Below are 20,903 nucleotides of genomic sequence, written 5' to 3'. Positions count from 1 at the left end.
CATTTAAGGCAGCAGACAAGCATTTGTTGAACGTTGTGAACTTGAACACCTCCATTCGTCTACTTGGTTGAATGTCGTTTCCTTGCACCAGCCTGACACCTGGATACACCAGCACTACACTTTAGTGTCAAAAAGTGCAGCGAACTACACACGGACAGACGAAGCTCTGGCTTTCATTCAATTGTTTTTCACTCATTTTAAACAGGTTTTACTTCCTTATCAAGTTTTCCGAGTTAGAGTACAAATTAAGTAAAGTAACTATCGTACAAAATCTTTAAGGTAGATTTCGGGGATCGTTATCTACGGCTATGACAGCCGTAAGCGACTCGCTCGCTTCGCAAGAGGGACGCAAAGGTAATGAGGTGACACCAAGATAAACGATGGAACACTAACAAAAGCAAAGGGGCTCGCCACGGAACACACGCAACAGTTTGGGCGTATCTTTGCAAACCTGGGGTTGACAGGCGGCGACTGCACTGTTTTCCTGGAAGGTGCGACGATGTGACTGGAGCGAACTGATGTGTTGATAAATTTGGGCGATGGAAAAGGGGCGGCTGCCGAAGCGGAAATGACAGGTGGAGCCCTGAGCATTCTTGATGTGTGGCCCTTTCTTTGGGGGGGGGGGGGAGGTGAGGCATCTCCTTGAGGATCCTGGGGTGGACGGACTGTGACTGCACTCTTACGACTTATGGCGTGGAGATGGTACTTGGGCGTACTAGGGTAGACTATCTGGGCGTTGCTGGTACCGAAAATGATAAATCTGCGTGGTGGGGGGCTTCAGGTAATTGCTGTGCATGAACAAACTTCAGGTAGTTGCTGGTCACGAACGAAGTTCTGTTGATAACTGGTCACGAACCTTCCTGGTGGTTACGCTCATGAACCTGATGAATCCGGGGGGAGCGGGCAGTGGATAAGGGGTTTGCCGAATCCCTCTTTGGCGGCCCTTGCTGGCTGAGACGAACGGTGTGGAAGGTAGGATAAGGGGGTAGCTAAAAAAGAAAAGGTTAACCAGACCAGTCCGAGAAATATTTCGGAGTATTGTATGTAATGTGTATATGGGAGGAGCTTAGATATTCTGAACTTATTTATGAAACATATGTCAGAAATAAAGGCAAGGCTCTTGCGTAAATATATTCGTTACTATGGAGACGGAGGAGATTGATTACGGTAGCTATAGTAGTAATATAGGAAATATCCTGTAAGGGCCGCATTCCAAAATATTAACAAAAATTACTGTGATTGGGAGGGTAGACACTAAAACGTCATGTAAGAAAAGTCCATAAAATGCATATAAAAAAGTAAAAACTTAATAAACTATAAAAAGAGTAAAAACAGGAAGGAAGGGGATAGGAAAGATCTCCCAAAATAAAAAAGACATAAAATTAATAAGGAATTGCAAACCATAAGGTTTGTCGAGACTGTAGGGTCTAGCCCAACGAGGCTGTATCGCTGCGCCTTTATTAGCGTGTCGCGCTAGATAAGTCGGGCGTCCTGAACGACGAAAAACTAACGAAAACGTGTGAAAAAAAATGTTGGAGGGTGGAAAGGCATTCAAAATGTGGAAATGAATGAATGAAGAGTCCAAAAGAACCAGACGTCAATTATATCATAATCGGAAGAGGGGGGTACGAGCTAACGAAGCCAAAAGACAAAAATAAAAGTTTTCATGCATTTCGCGGAGGGAAATAGATGAAAGAAAAGCAAAGGAAACTCCACTCCAAACATTCGGTATTAACACTTCGGGGATGACTGGTCTGGCAGGGTTGTAAGAAGAATGGATAGGAGAATAAAGGAATGTTTTTTACCTGTAAATCTAGATGTGACAACACGGTCCCTGAGTCCCTGAAATGACACTTCAATAGCACACCACTCCCCGCGGCAACGCTTTACGTATCAATCGATAATCAGCCCATAATGTGGAGCCAAGAACTGTTCACGCGATAAATTTCTGAGTACAACTGGGGCTGAGAAATGATCTCTCGAGCTATTTATGTTAAATTCAAATTTCCATCTTTAAAACCGTTGGCGAGTCCGCGTCTGTCGTAAACGGTGCTTTAAGCATAAAGCTGCTTTTACTTATTTTCGTTTCATACGATTTCGTGTCAGCGGATTTTTCATCCGCTGTAGATTGCCGATTGCCGGTGTGTGCTTGTAGGAAGCTCTTTCGAGCTGCTTCAATCGGGCCCCTTTATGAAGTGATTAGACTATCGAGTTATGACTCCAGTAGTCCCGTTTTCTAGTCACGCCTTTGGCATGATACCCTATTACTAGAATGGAGTAGTTATAATAGATTCACGATGGTTTGAATTCTTTTGGATAGGAAGATAACGTAGATAAGATAACCTTTTTGTATGTTTAGCTACAAAAAACGAGATTCTCTGAACGACAGTATCTTCTGTTCATCAAAATTTTTGGAAGGGTTATATTGAGTTCAATTCGGATTGAAGGATTTAGGGGTATACAGCAACCACATTCAAAAATTGGAGAAGGTACTATGCGCTCCTGTTTCTCCAGTCGTTGGTATTTTAAATAGCCGTTTTCCTTAACATTACATTCAATTTTTATTCCTTAACAGTTATGCTGTAGTGACAAATAGGCTGGAGTCTTTTTTCAGAGAAGAATTACTATCATGTGTCAAAAATAGATTAGTATTAATACAATATAAAGGTTACATTATGTTTGAGTGTGTGATCAAAAACAATTTTTAAAAGAAATCATTGATATCCAATTGAGTGTTACGCACAAAAAATACACAGGTGCAAAACAAACAAACATTCAAATCGTGCAAACAGTCCGTGTCGAGTTCTCTGCACTTTTTGACACTAGGTGTAGTGCAGGTGTATCCAGGTGTCACACCCAGCCATAGTTCAAGTTGTTTATATAATTGATTTCAATCTGTGTTACTGGTGAAATGAGACAATCTAATCTACCGAACACGGAAGAACTACAATATCAGAAACGCTGACTAAAGTCAACAGAATATAAACGTATTAGGGTCATATAAAAGAAGAAGAAGAATTATGTTATTTACAGTATTAAGCAGTTTGTATAGAAACATATTTGCTGGTCCAGTCACGGTAAACTTAGCATAATGTCTACACTTGTATAATGGTACCTTTGGAGATGTAAGAAGGGTGCGCAGTCATAATTTACAGAAATCATGTTTGGAAATTCAATACTGGCTTTAATTGCAGCATCTGTTAATATTAACGGGTTCCATTATGTTAAGGATTTTCACAAAAACCACATTCTCATTTTGGAGTTGGGCTTTAAGAAAACATTTATTATTGCATCTGGCTTGGCTTTGCATTTGTAACTGTATGTAGGGTGGTTTTCCGTACATGTGACACATTTTGGTTGAGCAGTTTGGTTTTGACATTCTTTGGTTGAATGGGGTCTTGAACAGTATCCGTATTTATCTCGGTTTGGACATGCAGCAGTAGTGTGCTTGTTATACTGTTGGCATTTTTCGTACCGCAATGGAATCGGTTGTTGAGAACTGGATGGTTCAACTTTGTATCTGCGTCTGTATATGTATGCTCCACTGTGTAGTAGTGTGTCTACATCATTTTGTGAGTCTGTTAGGACCCGCACCATGTATGTGGGTCCGTTGTTATTACGAATACGGATACATTTGCGGATTTGTACACCTTCGCATTCCAGTTCCTCAAAGATCTCTTCGTCTGTTAAGACAGGTTCTACACCCCTGATGACAACTGATAGTAGTGGGGATTTATGTGGTGGTTGTGGTTGCTTTTGAGTGGAAGCATTCAGTGTTTGGATGTTTGCTATGGCTCCATAAATTTCAAAAGAAGCTTTGTTTCTAATTAGTTTTGCAAAGTCAGGATCTGGAGATTTCAATATGATGCCATTACGGGTGAACAGTATTTGTGAAATACAACATACATACAACGTTGTGGCAACGTTAGTGTGTTGACTGGGTTGAATTAATCGCAAGGATAAGGAAATGAAGATAGGATAAACACAATGGTATATCGATGCCAGTTCAGATTTCGAACCTGGAACCTCTAGCTTTGATTTACTATTTTCGAATGGTATTTTAAAATAAGACAGCGTACACGGATAATGGTAACCTTTGACCAAAGTACGGGGAGAACGGGTTATATTCTCGCCCAGAACACAGAAATCTATAACTAACTTGGTACATTGGTACAGCCTGTTGCTTATTACATAAAACTGTGATACATATTGACACCTTTTTGTATTATTAAGTTTCGTGCTTTGACATACTTTTAAAATATGATTAGTTTCCAGTTCAATCATTGGTTTTGTGCCGAGATAGCACATGACTGCAGACAACGTGGCATGTCGCGGATGCCGGCATTTTGGACCCGTGACATCCCACATATTTTTAAGCACACATATTTAGCATGTATATGTATCTTACATAACGAGTACTAAACTGTGTTAAAAGAGTTGTACAAAGTGGTGGCCAACTGCTTTCACACATTTGCGGCATCTTTTGATGAAATTTTGATTGGTGAATTTCTTCTGTTTGCAAGTTGTTTCCTTGCCATTCTTAACCCAACAGGACGCGCCCCGTTAAAAAAAAGAAGAAATTTGCTTCTCAAGTCTGAATTTTAATTGTATCAAAGCATGAAACTAATAATATCTTTAACGAATAACCTAATTTCTTTAAGTTTGAACATTTTTATTTCATTACGCAAAGATGAAGTTGAGAAAAAAAATGAGAGAGAAAAGACGGTAAAAAGAGCGTTTTCTGCCATAACGTAAGAACGCGCCATAGGTAAAAAATATCCAAAATTGTAATTGTTTCACGGCATGCATTTAGTAAAAATCTTCATTGATTAATATAACTTTATTAATTTCTAACATTTGAATTGAATGACACATTTGATAAGACGATGAAAAATTAACACGGAATATCAAACTGAAACATATGACCGCGAGTTGGGTGAAATTTACCCAGGCACTGTTTCTACAGCACTGACAGCGGAACTAAGAAACAAACTGACTATTATTTGTTTGGAACCCTAAAAAATAGAGTCTGTAGAAACAATCTCCACATTATATATAAACTGAAAGATAATGTACGAATAGAACATGCATGAATTACTAAAGAGGAAATTTGCATGTCACAAAATTTCACAAAAAATGCCGAGAATGCAGTTGGCCACCACTTTGAACAACTGTTATACACAGGTTAATACTCGTTATGCAATATATATATATATATATATGCATGCTAAAGATTTTTGCGTAAGAATAAGTGGGACGTCATGTGTCGAAAATGGCGGCATCCGCGACATGCCACGCAGCCTGCAGTTAAAATGAACTCGCTGATGCGTGTTATTCTTTACCAGGGATGCTGACCACCCTACATTGTGGATAGATATGTTTACATCTTCCATTTGGGGTATCAACACAGAGGAATATCTGCAGAAGGTATGATTTTTTTCTATTTCCATTTCTTTTAGATTAATGATATATTCTCTCCATTTGTTTATTGTCATTGAACTCTTCCCTACCCATATAGCACAGTAAGCTCTCTTCAATTCTTCAAACAAGCTTTTCATGTAAAGCAAACAAGGTTCCTGTAAGCTTACAACAGGCTTGAATCAAGCCAACTAGTTACCACGTGTCAAGCAAGCTTGTTACCGAAAGCTGCATGCTTGAAGCAAGTTTGCATCATGTTACTATCAAGCTTACGGTATGCAACTGGCTTTGACAAGCTACAAGCAAGCTACATCAAGCTTGCCAAAATTTTTTGGTGTTACATCGGTATCTTCGCTGTTTTCCTTTCAAAGCATGAGGTGTACGGTGAGCGACATAAATGATTGTAGTTTACCTTGTAGTTAAGAAGAAGTATGTTGTAAGCATTATGGCATAACATTTCAGGTTTATATACTTCATGTGCAGAATGATCGGCAAAGTTCATAGTAAGGTTTTAGCATGAATTTGTTTTAAGCCACTTTTTGCACATATAGGCTAATCGAGACAGGACCTAGAGTTTAAAGTGGAAACGGAAGCACTATGTGCCTTCGCAAACCCTTTGTTACAAGGCGTAACCACTACGTATTCGGAGAGACCCCATTGGTGGCAAGGAAGTCTCGACCTAATACGTTGATGACATATGCATAAATGGAGTAATAATATCCATTCTTCCCATCCACCATTTAAAATTAACTTTACAGCAAAATCTACGTAGAGCATAGACTATACTTTCAGTTATTCAGTTTGTTGAGCCATTGTTTATTCTGATGTGCAACATTATGGTTAGAGTCAATGCCGGATCTACAAATCTTGCCGTTCCCTCCACAAAATATTATCAAAGGCCCCCCTCTACTTACCTACCTTTACTTGTCTCCGGGACCCCCTGCACTGTGGGGTTTTGCGGCTTGTAAATCCGGCAATGGTTACAGTCCTCATTCGTACGCCAGTTCGGTATCTTTTACACAGCTCGAGTCCGGTCTCTTACCTGGTTTCGAGCCAGCACAAGTCTTTTTCTGGAAAGCGCTCTTGTCACATTTACTTGCAGTGTTCAGACATCCATTCATTAACTGCGACGTTATATTCTCAAGGCCTACACATTGTAAAAAAAAAAAAAAAGCACAATACAACCGAGCAAAGAGAAGGCAACTGCAACTTCACGTTAAGAAATGTATACTGAAACTGAATTGGCAACATCTAATTTAATCCACGTGGACAGTGCCTTATACGGACTAGTGTTGCTCACGGGACGGGACGGCTTTTGAAAAGTCTCGTCTCGTCTCGAATGTCTCGAAAAAATAAAAGCATAATATTTAATCAGTTGCAAATACTTGTTTGCTTGGAAAAAGGTATTTCAATTAGAAACGTTGATAAGCGCGTGTTAAGTCAAAAGAAGGCTATTCTAGAGAGAGGAATGAATGAATGAATACCTAAACTTATTTTCTATACTCTTTCGAAACACAGGGTTACTCCTAATTTTTATTTCTCAATTCATTTCAGGTTAATAATTTTATGTTACGATAGTACTCCAGATACTAATGCAATTCTGAATAACATCAAGTAAAAGGGCAGGTAGAGAAGGTGGAAGGAGGGGCCAAAAGATCGTGGAATGTCTGCGTCCGAGGTTTATCTTGTAAAAACAGTCTCAGCTCTATAGGTTGGAAAGATGAACGGACCGACGGATATGGTTTATTATTATTATTTAATTTTTACATCAAAGGGTGTACAGAAGTGATTGTTATTAGGAAGTAGGAAAAACATTGTGGGAAACATGGCAGTACAAATTGTTAAGGAGTTGTTGGGAAAGTTATTAAGGAGTCCAAGATATTAGCAACACTAAGAGAAAGAGATAATTAGGGACAAATAATCTTGCATTATCCCACTCCGAACAGCTGAGAGCTAAAGAGGAGGAGAAAATACGGGTATTATGGAAAGAAGTGATTTGGTGATTTTAGTGTTTACAGTTAACCATGACAAGATTTTACCACATGATTATTTGCACAGGTTGCGAAATTTTTAGAATGTTATGGAAATTTCGGAAATGTCTTTGTTGAGAAAATTCTTGTTGTTTCCCTCAGGCATTCTACAGGTGGTTGGATTTGATTTTTTTACGTCCGTTTGAAGATTATTTCCAATGCTTTTATTATTTATTTATTTCTTATTTAAAGAAAATATTATTCCTTGGATTGTAATAACGAAATACTGAGTCTGATATAGAATAGATTTCAAATGAAGGAAGTGCACTAAGTTCTGTATAATCGTCGTAGAAGGAAACGTTGTTCTATGGGGACTCCCCGATGGTACAGTGGTAGCGTCGTCACCTTGTAATCAAGGGGTGCCGGGTTCGATACCCGGTGAAGGAACATAGTGATTTGAATCCCACTTTAAAGTGTGGGTCCAGTCCCGATTAGCCTTTCTGTAAATCAGATGAAGGAATGTTGTAGCTGTTCTTCTTATTCTGTGAATTTAGCCTTCAAGTTTATGAGCAAAATACATGTAGTATCTACTGTCTACATTTTCAATTGTTACTAAACAAATTTCACAAAGTAATTTTATCAAACTTCAGAGGGAAGCTGACACCAATGCCAGGGTGGCGGGAGCCTGTTTACGGCCAGGGTGTATTCCGAGACTATTTTTCGCCGTTCCTCGCTGACAGAGGTTTCGCTTTGAACAATGGACACCGTTGCTTCAGGGGGTAAACACCAAACATAGGGGCGAGGTTGACCTTCAGTAGCGGGTAAGTGAAATAAATCCAGGCCTAAAGTAGGAATGAAGGTTGATGCAAGGGAGGGGCAATAAACATTCTGTAATTTGCTTTGCTTGCTGACAGGAAGTTTTGCAGGAAAAGCTGAAAAGGAAAACGGCAGACTTTGAATGAAAGAGGGACAGTGAACACAAGTGCTTTGTATTATTCGCCGACACACAAGCTTCCATTTCGAAGGTGAGGCTATCAGCAGCGAAGTTGTTAGAGGGTTGGAAGCAGTGACGAACCGAGAGGAGGCAGGGGGACGCCCCATGTCAGACACTTCTCCCCCCCTCGGGCCCTCCAACTGAAGTTAATTAAATATCGAATAATAAGAGAGTTCATTCATAAGAGTATGACGATTTTCACCTATTCAAAGAGGTGTATTCTGCATGATATCACTTTCCTGCTTATAATACCAACATGATTAACAAATATTAATTTGTTTAGTATATATATAGCTATGTGTATGTGACTTTCGTTCAAGATTCGAGCGCCGACCTGGGCATAGGTGATTTCTCATTCTTTATGTCCTGTAATAGCCGAGATTAACCTAAGTTTTAACCAGTCTTAAGAAATGGGAAAAAGTGTTGAATGTGGATGGTTCTAAAACATCACGAATATTTTCAGGACCACAAGACATCTTCTGTATTACGTTCAATTTATTCTAATCGTGGTCGTTAGTGACAAAGCTAATTATTAAAAGACATTCAAAGTTGATTCAAAATTTGGTTGGTTGATTAATTTGAAGTTTTAAGTCCACTTCATGCACAGAAAAGCCAACCGGGATTGGACTAATAGTTTAAAGTGCCTCCACTGGGTATCGAACCCAGGACCAAAGGTGATCGAAGAAAACCCGACACCACATGTCAGTTTGTTATGGATTCATCGCGGTTTCTTACTATTCACGGACTTGCGTTTCGAGATGATGAGTCAGAGGAAACCGTAACAAAGTGAATTTCTTCGATACTCTTGAAGTTAATGAGGGGATATTATTTGGAAATGTATTGAACATGAACCTTAAAATGCAAATTACACTTAAAATTCGATTCAAAACATATCGCGGGCAGGTAAAAGAATGCTTATTAGGATTTGCCCCTCTTCAATCATTGGATGAGGTTCGCTCTTTCTCGTACATATCAAAATCGAAGAACCCCATAGGTGCCTGTAATTGTGCAGCACAGACATACGTTGGAGTGGTAGAGTAAGAGTAAGTAATGCCAGGGTCAGAATATTTCTTGAATTATGAGATAACTGTAACCTTTGTGTGATTTTTTTATCCTGTGATAACATTTCCCTGAAAGGTGCAACACAAATTTTGGCCAAAACTCTTCAGCATTACGAAGATGGTTGTCCTTAAAATCTTTGAAAAGGCTTGCTCGAAACAGGATGCTGGATGCAAACTGCCTCATTTGGCTGTTCTTTCCATTGAGAAGAAATGTCAAGTCCTGGACGTACCAAAGGTGGGCAATGTGTTCTCCGAAGCACATAGAGCAGAATTCTCCTACAGGAGAAGTGCCTCACATTGTTTCTGTACTTAAGAAGATTCATAACTTCCAACGTCACGTTTATTTTGCAAGAAAATTAAACTCTTCGAAGCATTTTTTCGTCATTTATATTTTTATTTTATAACTAAAATATTTATATCACTAGTTTCATCTCAAGAAAGACGATGAATTATAAAATTATGAATGTCTTCCAATACTGAAATAGGCCACTAGAGACAACGCAACTTATCAATAAAAAAGAATTAATGTCTTTATTAAAACGAATCATGTGGAGATAAACTCGTAATCAAGAAGTAATTTTAGGCAGTAAACTTCCACTCTAAATAAAAGACAAACACAAAACACCATACATGAATATAATAATAATAATAGTAATAATAATAATTATTATTATAATTATAATAATAATAATAATTATTATTATTATTATAATAATAATTATATAATTTCGGGCGTTTTAATGTTACTGCCCCCTTACAATATTTTGTTGCCAGCTTTCCGCCCCCCAGTCACATTTCCCTGGCGCCGTCACTGGTTGGAAGTAAATTTATTAGGACGAGTAAAGTAACATTAGCTGTTGACAGTGTTGCACCAAAGGACGTGATGTGTGCTACTGTTTGTATAAATTATAGGAAATTTAAGCAAAAAATTATAACTGTTGAGACTTGAGAGTTGTTTCCTTCATTTTATCGTAGGTAAACAACCACATACATGAGAAAGGGTGGTTGTTTAAAGATAGGGACGTATTTTGCACATTTTTTAAAAGTTCAGATAAACCGAGAATTTAGCCTTACTCTTATGAAAAGAAATACAGGGAAAGAATAATTCTTCACATTTCTCGCACCTGGTGGGATGCAACCCACATGCACAAGAGTATTGCAGGAAGTCTATGAACGAGGATGAAGAGGGATATGTGAAATTTGACTTAGCTGCGGGTGAATTAGTGGGTTCTAATATTCTTAAGGTTGATATTGGGTTTTAAGTCCACTTGATTCACAAATAGGTTAAGTCGCGAACCGACCTACAGTTTAAAGTGCGATCCGATCCACTTTGTGCCTCCATTGGGTATCGAACGCGGGGACCCTTGATTACAAGACCTCGACGTTATTACTACGTAATCGGGGAGGCACCCAATTTACACAAATATGTTGATTCCAATAACACGTTATATGTATAATCTGATAATGATGCACTTTTGGTTCATCTAAACATATTTTATTCAACTATAGCATGTCTAAAAGAATAATTGGAGTTGGGATTTTTATAACTTCAGGAGGCACGGCTCTGTAAATGTGCAATATAAAATATATGTAGGTTTGCCTTCCATACGTGGTGGTTTTGTCACGTTTCTTCGCTTCGTACAACATACACTTTTGCAGGAACGGCTTCTTGCATCCTCCTGGGGCCTTGCTCTAGCTAAACAAAAAATATATTTCTTTAACATAATCGAGGGTTACATTTTTATGCCGAACAAGGATTTTATTGCGATCATACGGCTTTGAATGACAGTATCAATGAAGATGTATGTACACTACTACTTATAATAATGAGAATAAAATATTAATCAGGAATTTTATTTTTCGTCAAGTGGACTTAACATCCTTTTTTGTTATTTAGCAAATATTCAATTCATCACCTTTTTTGACATTAAACTTCTTGCCAGGACAGTTGCTTTTATGCAAATTTAGGCGATCTTAACTACACGTAAGCTAGATATTAGCTAATATTCGTGCTGTTATATTACTATGCTTCTACAATCTTTGTAACATTTCATGTAATAACAATAATAGAATTGATTAATTTACATATTCAAGTGAATAGACCTATGAATTATATTAATGTATTAATTTAAACATTGGCTTAATTGTTGTCGTTAATGTTATTATTATCATTTTTTCTGAAACACTTGGCTCGGACACCCTCCCCCGACATATATTTCTAGATGCGTGCCTGCCGAAGGATAAATTAGATCAAGCGGTGGTGGTATCTGACTTAGAGGCTAAAGAGAAAACAAAGAAGAATGTGCGTCATAAGCTGAGCATAAGAAACAGCACAATATCAAAAAGAAACACTTTTTGAAACTTATGTCATAGAAGATGTTTAACAATATTAAAAACAAGAAATGCTTTCTATTTGTAATATACTGAGTATTGAAATTTTAAATAGTCTTTTGTGTTCGTACTACACATTTAAAAACTTTTTTGTTGCTCCCGATCGCCAATCTTAGAATTTAAAGAAGAAATATACATTTTCATAGTGCACGGAAGTTCGACATTCAGGAAGAAAGAAGGTCTAGTGGAAAACATTTCAAAACTTCCAAAAGGTATAGCAGTAATGAAAAGAGCACTCTTGTATGGAAGCCAGAAAAACCACAAGGTAGATTTCATAAGATACCTAGCAATCAGTAACCAACAAACTGCATTTTTAATATTAATGTCCTCATGATTAATGAACCTTATTTATTCTCACCACGCAATGTGTAAAATATTTGGAGTTTTATCCCACTTTCCGGAAAAATATTTCGTGTTTCTGCTACTTTTGACTTTTGTTGGCATGATATCCCGGATCACTTTTACGAGACGAGACGAGACAAAACGAGACGGGACGAGACGAGACAGGACAGAACCCTTCGAGACGGCACACGAGACGGGACAAACGAATATTTTCGAGATGAGACACGAGACGAGACAGCATTTTCACGAGACGGGACGGGACAGACCAAAGTCTCGTCTCGTCTCGTCTCGTGAGCAACACTAATACGAACGCTATTGGTGGGAAAGGTTTGAGGGGAGGGTATTTTGGGCTCGACATGGATTTAACACGTGGTTGTCAGAGGGAAACTGATCTTCCTGAACTGGGACTGAAAGTACTGGGACTTTTTCTAGCTAGAGAAGTGAGTATCCCCCCTCTTATATCCTAGAATAAATCTAAATGCAATTGGCGTGCATCAACAATTTTAGCAACAATCTTGAGGAAATTTCGAATTTCTCTCTTTAGAATTATTATTATTGTTCTTTCACTCAGAGGTAAGATTACATTTAATATTTCTTTCCGATCGAAACACTGTTTCCTTGTAATGATCGTGCGCAGTGTTCGATCCCCTTGGAGGCATATTACATTGTTTCGAATCCCACTTCAATCCTGATTAGTCTATCTAAGCATAAAATGACGTAGAGCAAATTTGAATTAGAACAGAAAGATATAAATATCTCGTGGTTGTTCGAAATTAATTATTCCTGAATCAGTGATGACCGGAGGGGGGATAAAATGTCCCCCACTTCCCAAAATTTTTCAGTAACGTGGCAGAGCATTCGGACAGTAGATAAGAAATTTGACAACCATGTTCACCTTTTCTATCATCAACTTTAATAGAACGTACTGTTTGAGACTTTCTTGTCATACACGACTTATAATTAAATGTCAAAGGAATGAATATATTTTAATATAGTTCGTTTTGCTAACTAGGAAATTGTAATAAAATTATATTTTACCGAAACTCAATCATATGAACGTGCAATTGAATTTCAATTGTGGTATGGAATCTCAACTTCTTGCAGATATTTCAACGATTAGCCGTTAATCAATTTGCTGTGGAATAGTTTGACGTGCTTGTCCAATCGTATCGAAATTTAAACTTAATTTATTAACATGTCAGAAGTAAGGGGATTTTTGAAATATTAGTGTTGATTTTATTGGTGTTACAATTCGATGCCCTTGACATTCCCTTCCCTCGAAGTTTGGTATCCTTCCCCTGGAGGAAGTTTCTGGATTGAAGACTGTCCGGAATCATGGTAACGATAGGGACTTGAATCACGGTGAGGCTAGTGGCTCACAGTAGGAACGTTTTCATTCCACCCAAAATCGGAGCAAATCATATAATCATAAGTATCTTTGATATTAATATTACTTGGGTCGCTCAGCCTAAAGTAGGTCTGTGTATAATAGATATGTTCCAGTTCCTAATTAGACATTCCTTTGTCTGCAGGCGAAGAAATTTTACGACGATCACAAAGGAGAATTTGGTTCTGAAGAAGAACAGATTGTCGAACGGCTGTCAAGAGACAAGATGAGGATTCAATGGACAGAAGAGGACGTCGGTGTAATAAAGGAAGTGTTGGAAGAAATTAACAGGGAATTCGAGAACGAAAACTTATAAGTTCTTTCCGGCCAATTCTTCCATAGTGTTCTGGTCAATGTGACATAACAATTAAATTCAACAGCATTCAAAATATTTATCTATTGTTCACGTTTTTATATTGTAGTATAATCTTACACAGAGTACCGACTATTGTCATTAATTGTATCATTATATCAACTGGTATATAATACAATCACAGTTTGCATGCATCAGTGTTTTTATTGTACTCGTGTGTTCTTGACCATTTGGATTTCGTTTTATATTTTAGAATTAGTCTCTCCCTCCGTGGGCAGCATTGGTCTCTTTCTCCTTTTTTACAGGACGTTTGACAACATGCTGTGTATCCGACGCACATTTGTTTCGCCTCTCCCGGAACTTTCGGTGCCTTGTGACTCGAAAAATGTCTTATGTCAGTCTAAGAGAATTTAATTGATCGCTGATTCGTTGTTTCCCAGCCACCGCGGCGGTGGGAACTGCGAGCTGTAAAGTCGGTCACATAGGTGTTCCACGCTAGTTCGTGCGTGAGGACGCGTCATGAAGGTTCATTCCTCGCGGCTTAGCTGACGTGAGTGCAGCAATACCGTGAGGCGCCGAGAACGGGGCAAGTGAGTAATAGGACAAGAACTGTGTTAGTGCTTTTGTTTATCGAAAAATTAAAGAGAAATATGATTCTAGAAAATACCATACTGATAAATTTTGAGTCTGGTTTGCAAAACCCAGTGAAATGGACGATCATGAATTTTTATGTGGAGAGTTTAGCCTTAACATCTACGAAATCTTGGCAATACAGATTCCGACAAATGGAAGATGTGTTTATTTGAAACTAGTGCAACTGCGAACAGCGACGAAATTGCTTGAACAATACCACGGTGAAATGAACCATCTACGATAATGGGATGGTTGCGTATGTGATATTTAGCGATGCAGGTAGGGTAGTGATATTAATTCGTATAGTATTTACCAGTGGAAGTGCATAATATGCAAGTGCGTGAAAAACTATGTGAATACGGCACTGTAGATGTTCCCGATGAAACGTGGAGCACAAAATTCCGATACCCAGTGCACAGTGGCGTACGGTTTATAAAGTCATTCTTGAAAAAGCCTATTCAATTATTATTATTATTATTATTATTATTATTATTTGGCTTTTAATGATTATAAAGCTTACTTGATCAATTCTGGTCAGGCCTCTATGTGTGAGTGGCTCCAATGATCATTCGAGATCTACCTGCTAACGGCGAAATTTACTGCATTGCATGTGCGAACACTGGCAAATAAAACTTACAGTGATGCCGTTGTGAACAAACTGATCAGTGACGGGAATGTAGGAAACAGCAAGCACATCACAACTGCAAGCAACCGAACAGCAGAAGGAGCAGCAACCCATCTACCAGAGTCACAACGCCAAGGAACACGAACAACAAGAACGGACACCAGAGATCGAAACCAAAAACACGATAACCAAAATTCATGAAGAGAACCAACAACAACCACCACAGTTAGTGAAGAGAAGCAGAAAACCAACATCCCCCACCCTCACCCCCTTCCACAGCAAGCCGACCCACCCACCAATCCCCAAAATGAGAAAAGGGAATCTGAAGAAGACAGTGACTTGTTCTCAAACTACTAAAGCGACACCAGCAACAAAGTAAAGTTAATTCAAAGTAGGCTTAAAAGAAAACCGAAACACAAATTAGAGGAAAAGCAAATTCAGTAGCTAAATGACGTTCCACCAGAAAAATGGGAAACTACTACCAGAACAGTGCTTCAAAGTTCAGTATAACTCCTCAGGAAGTCGTCACAGTGTTAACCAACACCGGTGCTGGAAGTGAGGAAAGTGGTACATGGAAACGACGACCAGTGTAACAAATAATTTGAGGAATATAAACAACATAAAGTGTACACTAGTTCTAATTTGGTTAGTTGTAGTGTTAAATAGGATAATAGAAACGCAAGTGATACGGGTGGCAAACATAAATATATATAAAATGCAAAGTGAAACAAAGTTAAAGTCTCTCCGTAGATTTCTTCAAAACTCAAGTATTGACGGAGCACTACTGCCTGAAGTCGTTAGAAAGTACTTAGATTGCCATCACATATATATCAAGTATAATAATTACACTCCCAGTAGCACAGGAAACACAGCAATTTTAGTACGTAAAGGATTAGCCTTCACCAAAGTTAAAAATGACCCTAACGGAAGAATGGGGTCCTTGTCAATAGTTAACGTCTATGGTCCTTCAGGATCACGATACCGAAGAGAGAGACGTAATTTTTATGTGCAATACGTACCGCATAGCATCGCTGGGAGTGCAAGCTCCTTGTTCCTTGCAGGGGACTTCAATTGTGTGCAACTTTTTACTACATCTTAAATACTTAGCCCATAAATTAAAAGTTAAGGATGTGTGGGATGCATGAGGATATACATACGTTATCTCAAATACTGCTTTACGACTAGATAGGGGTTACATTTCCCACGAGTTGAAATCAACAATTACATAAGTTAGACCTTTACCCAGGGTCGTATCAAGGTTTGTGGATGCCCCTGGGCAAAATGCTTTGTGAAGGCCCCAATTTTTTTATTATTTTACTAGGAGCTTTATTAGCTCAATATGTTAACCACCAATTTTCAGCAGTTGAAGTGGTAGATTTGATTTTGGAATCAGTAGTAATTCACAATCGAACATATCGCAGATAGGTTTGCAGGAGAATATCGCAGTAAAATAAAGTTCCAGGACGAAAATTGTAGCACTATAGCAGCAATAAAATTCTGCGTCTAAATGTCTACAGTATATTATGAAGAATGAACACCAAAATTCTGTGTCTAAATGTGTACAGTATATTATGAAAAGTGTACACCTTAACTACAATATATAGTAAATACTAAGGGGGTTTAGACGAAAACAGAGAACTGAGCAGTAGACTGTATTTATGTACATAATTTATTATAAATAAAATTATTTACAATTAAGGGTAAATATGTCACTACATATGCACGGTCCATCTACTGGACAATTACCGACAGGTTCATTGTGGACATTGTAGTAACTACACTGTTTTCAAGAAAATTCCCAAACGCTTAACACTTATAGTAGACACACTTTTCTTGTCATTTCGTCGAAAATTCAACTACTATATCATCGAAGTCCAATTCAGAAGAAGTTCATGTTCAATGATTAATAAACAAAGATTGGAGAAGCAATCCTGTCCCATGGCAGCACGAAGTATGTTTTCCACTAACTTCATTTTTGAGAAAGATCTTTCTCCGCTGCAATTTGTTATCATTAAAACCAAATACATTCTAAAGAGAATTTCGACATTGGGAAATGAATGTACTGCGGAACGGGTCCTTACATACAATATTATATATAGACAGTTCCATTTGGATGACTTCCTGATGTTTGACATTGCTACTGCTTACTAAGTGTGCAAACTGTATCAGCTCATTCTCTAGGGAGAGTTCCAGATCCTCCTCCTAGATGCTCACAAGCTCGCGAGCTGCAGATGTAATTTGTGATGGAGTTGCCACCGCAAGTTCATTTAGAATACTGAACCTCTTTGCGACAGTTTCATAGGGGAAAATCCTGTCTGCGAGTGATGAGGTGATTTGATCAATCACCGGTAGAAAATTTTCCACTCTGAAATGTTCATTAGGCGAGAGATGGATTTGGGGTTCATTTTCATAGTCAAGAGGATTCAGTCGGACGTTTCTCACCCCCTGACGTGAGTGTTCCTTATTGTACTCTTCTGTGCCACTTCTTCTGGCTATCACCTCATACTCAGAAAACGAGTCCCTTTTTGATTCTACGAACATCTTAAAGATCTCAAAATGTCAATGGCAGACTTAAAAACTAACTTTGGATCCTGAAGTGTTTTGTTCGTAGCATCAAATCTCTCTAAAATGTCATTCCAGAAGACGGCTAACAATGCGATTTCCAGGGGCAACATCTGCCGTGAGAGTCCATTGATGCACCGAGAGAGAGCGCTAGTATCTCGACAAATTTTTTCCATAGAAAAATTCACAGTTCTAATACGATGTTATTAACGAAAGAAAGTTATGTACTTCGTAGGATTATTTATTATCTTAATCGTATCTGAGAATTGCTTGTTTGAATAAGTGTGCCTTATTTCCACAGCCAAATGAATTCATGGTATAAAGTATACTGAGCTTCAGATATCTACAAACAGATCGACTGAGAGCAATGCTACAATTGGATTCAGAAGAGTGTAGACATACGACAATATTAAAGTTTTTGATTTTTAGAATACAACCTCTTATGTAATTTTTCACAAGGATAGCCAGTTGGTTAAAATATTTTTTGGTGGAGGCCCTTCACAGCTTCCTTATGGTGGGGACCCCGGGGCAATTGCCCCAGTTGCCCATAGGTTAATCCGGCCCTGCCTTTACCTACAATCTTCATTGATCATAAGGCTTTGATTACCACTATGAGGTCATCAGTACCATTAACAAGAACTGGGAGGGGCTATTGGAAGATGAACACATCGCAATGAACAGATTAAGTAGTTAGAATAAGTTTCGAACAACACTGGGGAAAATGGATCAAACGGCCGTTATACGAGGGAAACGTCCACCGGTAGTGGCACGAAATTTTCAAAACGAATTTAAAAGTTTTGTCAACAATATTGTTGGGCCAAACTACAAGCTATACTATAATACATACATGAACTCGTACAATGGCCTCAACAAGTACTGCGGTAATTTGTTTCTTTATAAAGCATATTTGCACAAGATATAATTCAATCTACACCTGTATCAGTATACGCTGTATAAAACGCACCTTATTACTAACTTCGTTGACCCTGTAGAGCAGACTGATTTCACCCACCTAACAGTGCGCAAATTATGCAACAAGTACAGCAAACAAAAGTTGCATGAGTCGCACATAGTACAGAAATATCCCCAATACAACAGGAAAAGTTTTGGTAAACTACTTTTGACCCACTCACTAAGGTCTCTCGTAATGTTAAAGACTTGTCTACCAAGACAAAGTAAACTGTCTTAGCCCCATCCCCAATTTTGGCCTCTGATAAACAGCTATCGTGACTAAGATAGCATCAGCAACAGGAAACATACCATTGTAACTTCCTGTTTGATTCACGATACCTCCTTGGTCATTCTAGTACGATGCAAAGGAGCACATGAAAAAATAATATAATTATCAACAGAGGCAGGGGATATGAATATAGAAGCTACGTGGTAAGAACATGATAGAAATAAATTGACAGTCAACACTATATAAATTGACGACCTTTGTGTGGGTATTTCACACTGTAGCAATGATGAGACTGGAAAACGAGGGGGGTGTTAAGTATGGTAGGAATAGTTAAATATGGGTTTATAAAAAGGCCCCTCTGCTACTAAGTAATCCTGCGGTCTTATTGATCTGGTTCGTACTGTCAACATTGATTACAGAGCAGGGGAGTTGACGGAAGATATAACTAACTTGAACAAGATTTTTCTTGATCAGATCTAAATCCTCAATGCTGAAATTTAGGTCGCAGTTGCAGCTTTATATAAATCTTTAATCTGAACGCGATGTTCAATATGCAGCAATACTGCCATTTTGCTATAAGCACTTAACTTCTGTAGATCCTCTTTGTGTACGATTAATCTCTATTATATACCTAGGTAATTATGTCAAGGCTGTGTTCGACCAGCATTCCGGCTCGTCAGGGTCTAACACACACAAACAATTATTTATAACTATATTATTTTCAAGAGCCGAGGAAACTTGGTAGGCATTCAATGAATATTGTAACGTACATAATAAATACATGATAGCATTTATAGCGTGGGATATCCTTGCGCATTACAGATATTTCAATGTAATAGAGGGGCTTTATAATTTGATTAGAGATAAGAGGACGGTATTTCGAAACCAACACAATGCAATTTCCTGCTCATTCTCGTAACCTACTCCATATTCGTGACTCGAAGTCATAAACTTATTTTAGCAAGCCACAAATTTGTTCCGATGCAAACATTGACATAAAGTACTTTTATTCATCCTACTGCGGTTGGGTGAATGCATAATTTGTGGATATTCGTCACGAAATGCGTCTAGTTGGAATTGAAATGTTACAAGACTTAAATAAGTAAACCAACCAACAACGTCATAAGGCAAGTTTGAACTGCATTTGCAGATGCGTTATTTGACTACTGACTCACACTCGAAGTTCAGATGGAACAATCAGTATAATTTATGCTGGAACAAGATAATATATATATATATTCCTTTTTGGATTTCATCAGATTTGAGGCTTTGTGGTTTCTAACACCGCATAGAAATCATACTGTATTGATTGCTGTCTCCTCTAAACAGGCGAAAAAATTGCTATGATTTATATTTCAATTCAATCTTAATTTTGGTGTTTCAGTCCATATTTTTTTCTGGAACATTACAAAATTATCTTCAACTAAAAGCACTTACAAGATGTACTGATAAAAAGGACGTTGTGTAAGACCACCTACAAAAAGGTAAGAAAACTATATTCCGTGTCGCAGGCCTTTCCAGGGCCAGTGCAACGAGTTCATTGCCCTTGTAGAAACTGAGATATCTAGTTTCGAGTCCCGGTATTATTATTATTATTATTATTATTATTATTATTATTATTATTATTATTTTGACAGTGTACTCCTCGTTCATGTAGCTCCTAAATTGTCCTCATGATGATAACACTAAAATTTACATTTCCACATGGATTCAAAAACACGTAACCACTCGTTCCTAACGATAGAGCTACGTGCGAATTCTTCAGAGAAAGCGTTTTTTTTAAATAACCAAACAATAGTTTCTTATGATCAAATATTTGTTTAAATATTCAACAATCACATTATTGTTCAACAGAACCAATTAATTTTCGTAATCGTGTATATTTGTTGACAGTTGAATAATGATATCGTCAAAAAAATATTGCCAAAAGGCTGCCATTTATTTTGTTTATACTCACTAAGAAACCTAATCGAACAGGAATAGGCAAATTAGGGTCGGAGACGAGAAATACTGTTGGAAAGCTTATC

At 38.0% G+C, this 20,903-nt stretch overlaps 1 protein-coding gene across 1 annotated transcript in view; it reads left to right on the top strand.

The window, feature by feature from the left end:
• The window catches only part of LOC145986690 (aminopeptidase N-like), a 120,197-nt gene extending 106,129 nt beyond the window's left edge, over positions 1-14,068 (top strand). Inside the window, exons 10-11 of the mRNA XM_083121003.1 lie at positions 5,346-5,427; positions 13,709-14,068. Of these exons, the coding sequence (XP_082977129.1) occupies positions 5,346-5,427; positions 13,709-13,879 (253 nt within the window). The 3' untranslated portion in view covers positions 13,880-14,068. The remainder of the gene's footprint in view (positions 1-5,345; positions 5,428-13,708) is intronic.
• Positions 14,069-20,903: the final 6,835 nt, after the last annotated feature.

The sequence above is a fragment of the Lepisma saccharinum genome, chromosome 4 (genome assembly GCF_977018435.1).
Source record: "Lepisma saccharinum chromosome 4, izLepSacc3.1, whole genome shotgun sequence".
NCBI classification, from domain to species: Eukaryota; Metazoa; Arthropoda; class Insecta; order Zygentoma; family Lepismatidae; genus Lepisma; species Lepisma saccharinum.
This window is presented reverse-complemented; position numbering and strand designations above follow the sequence as displayed.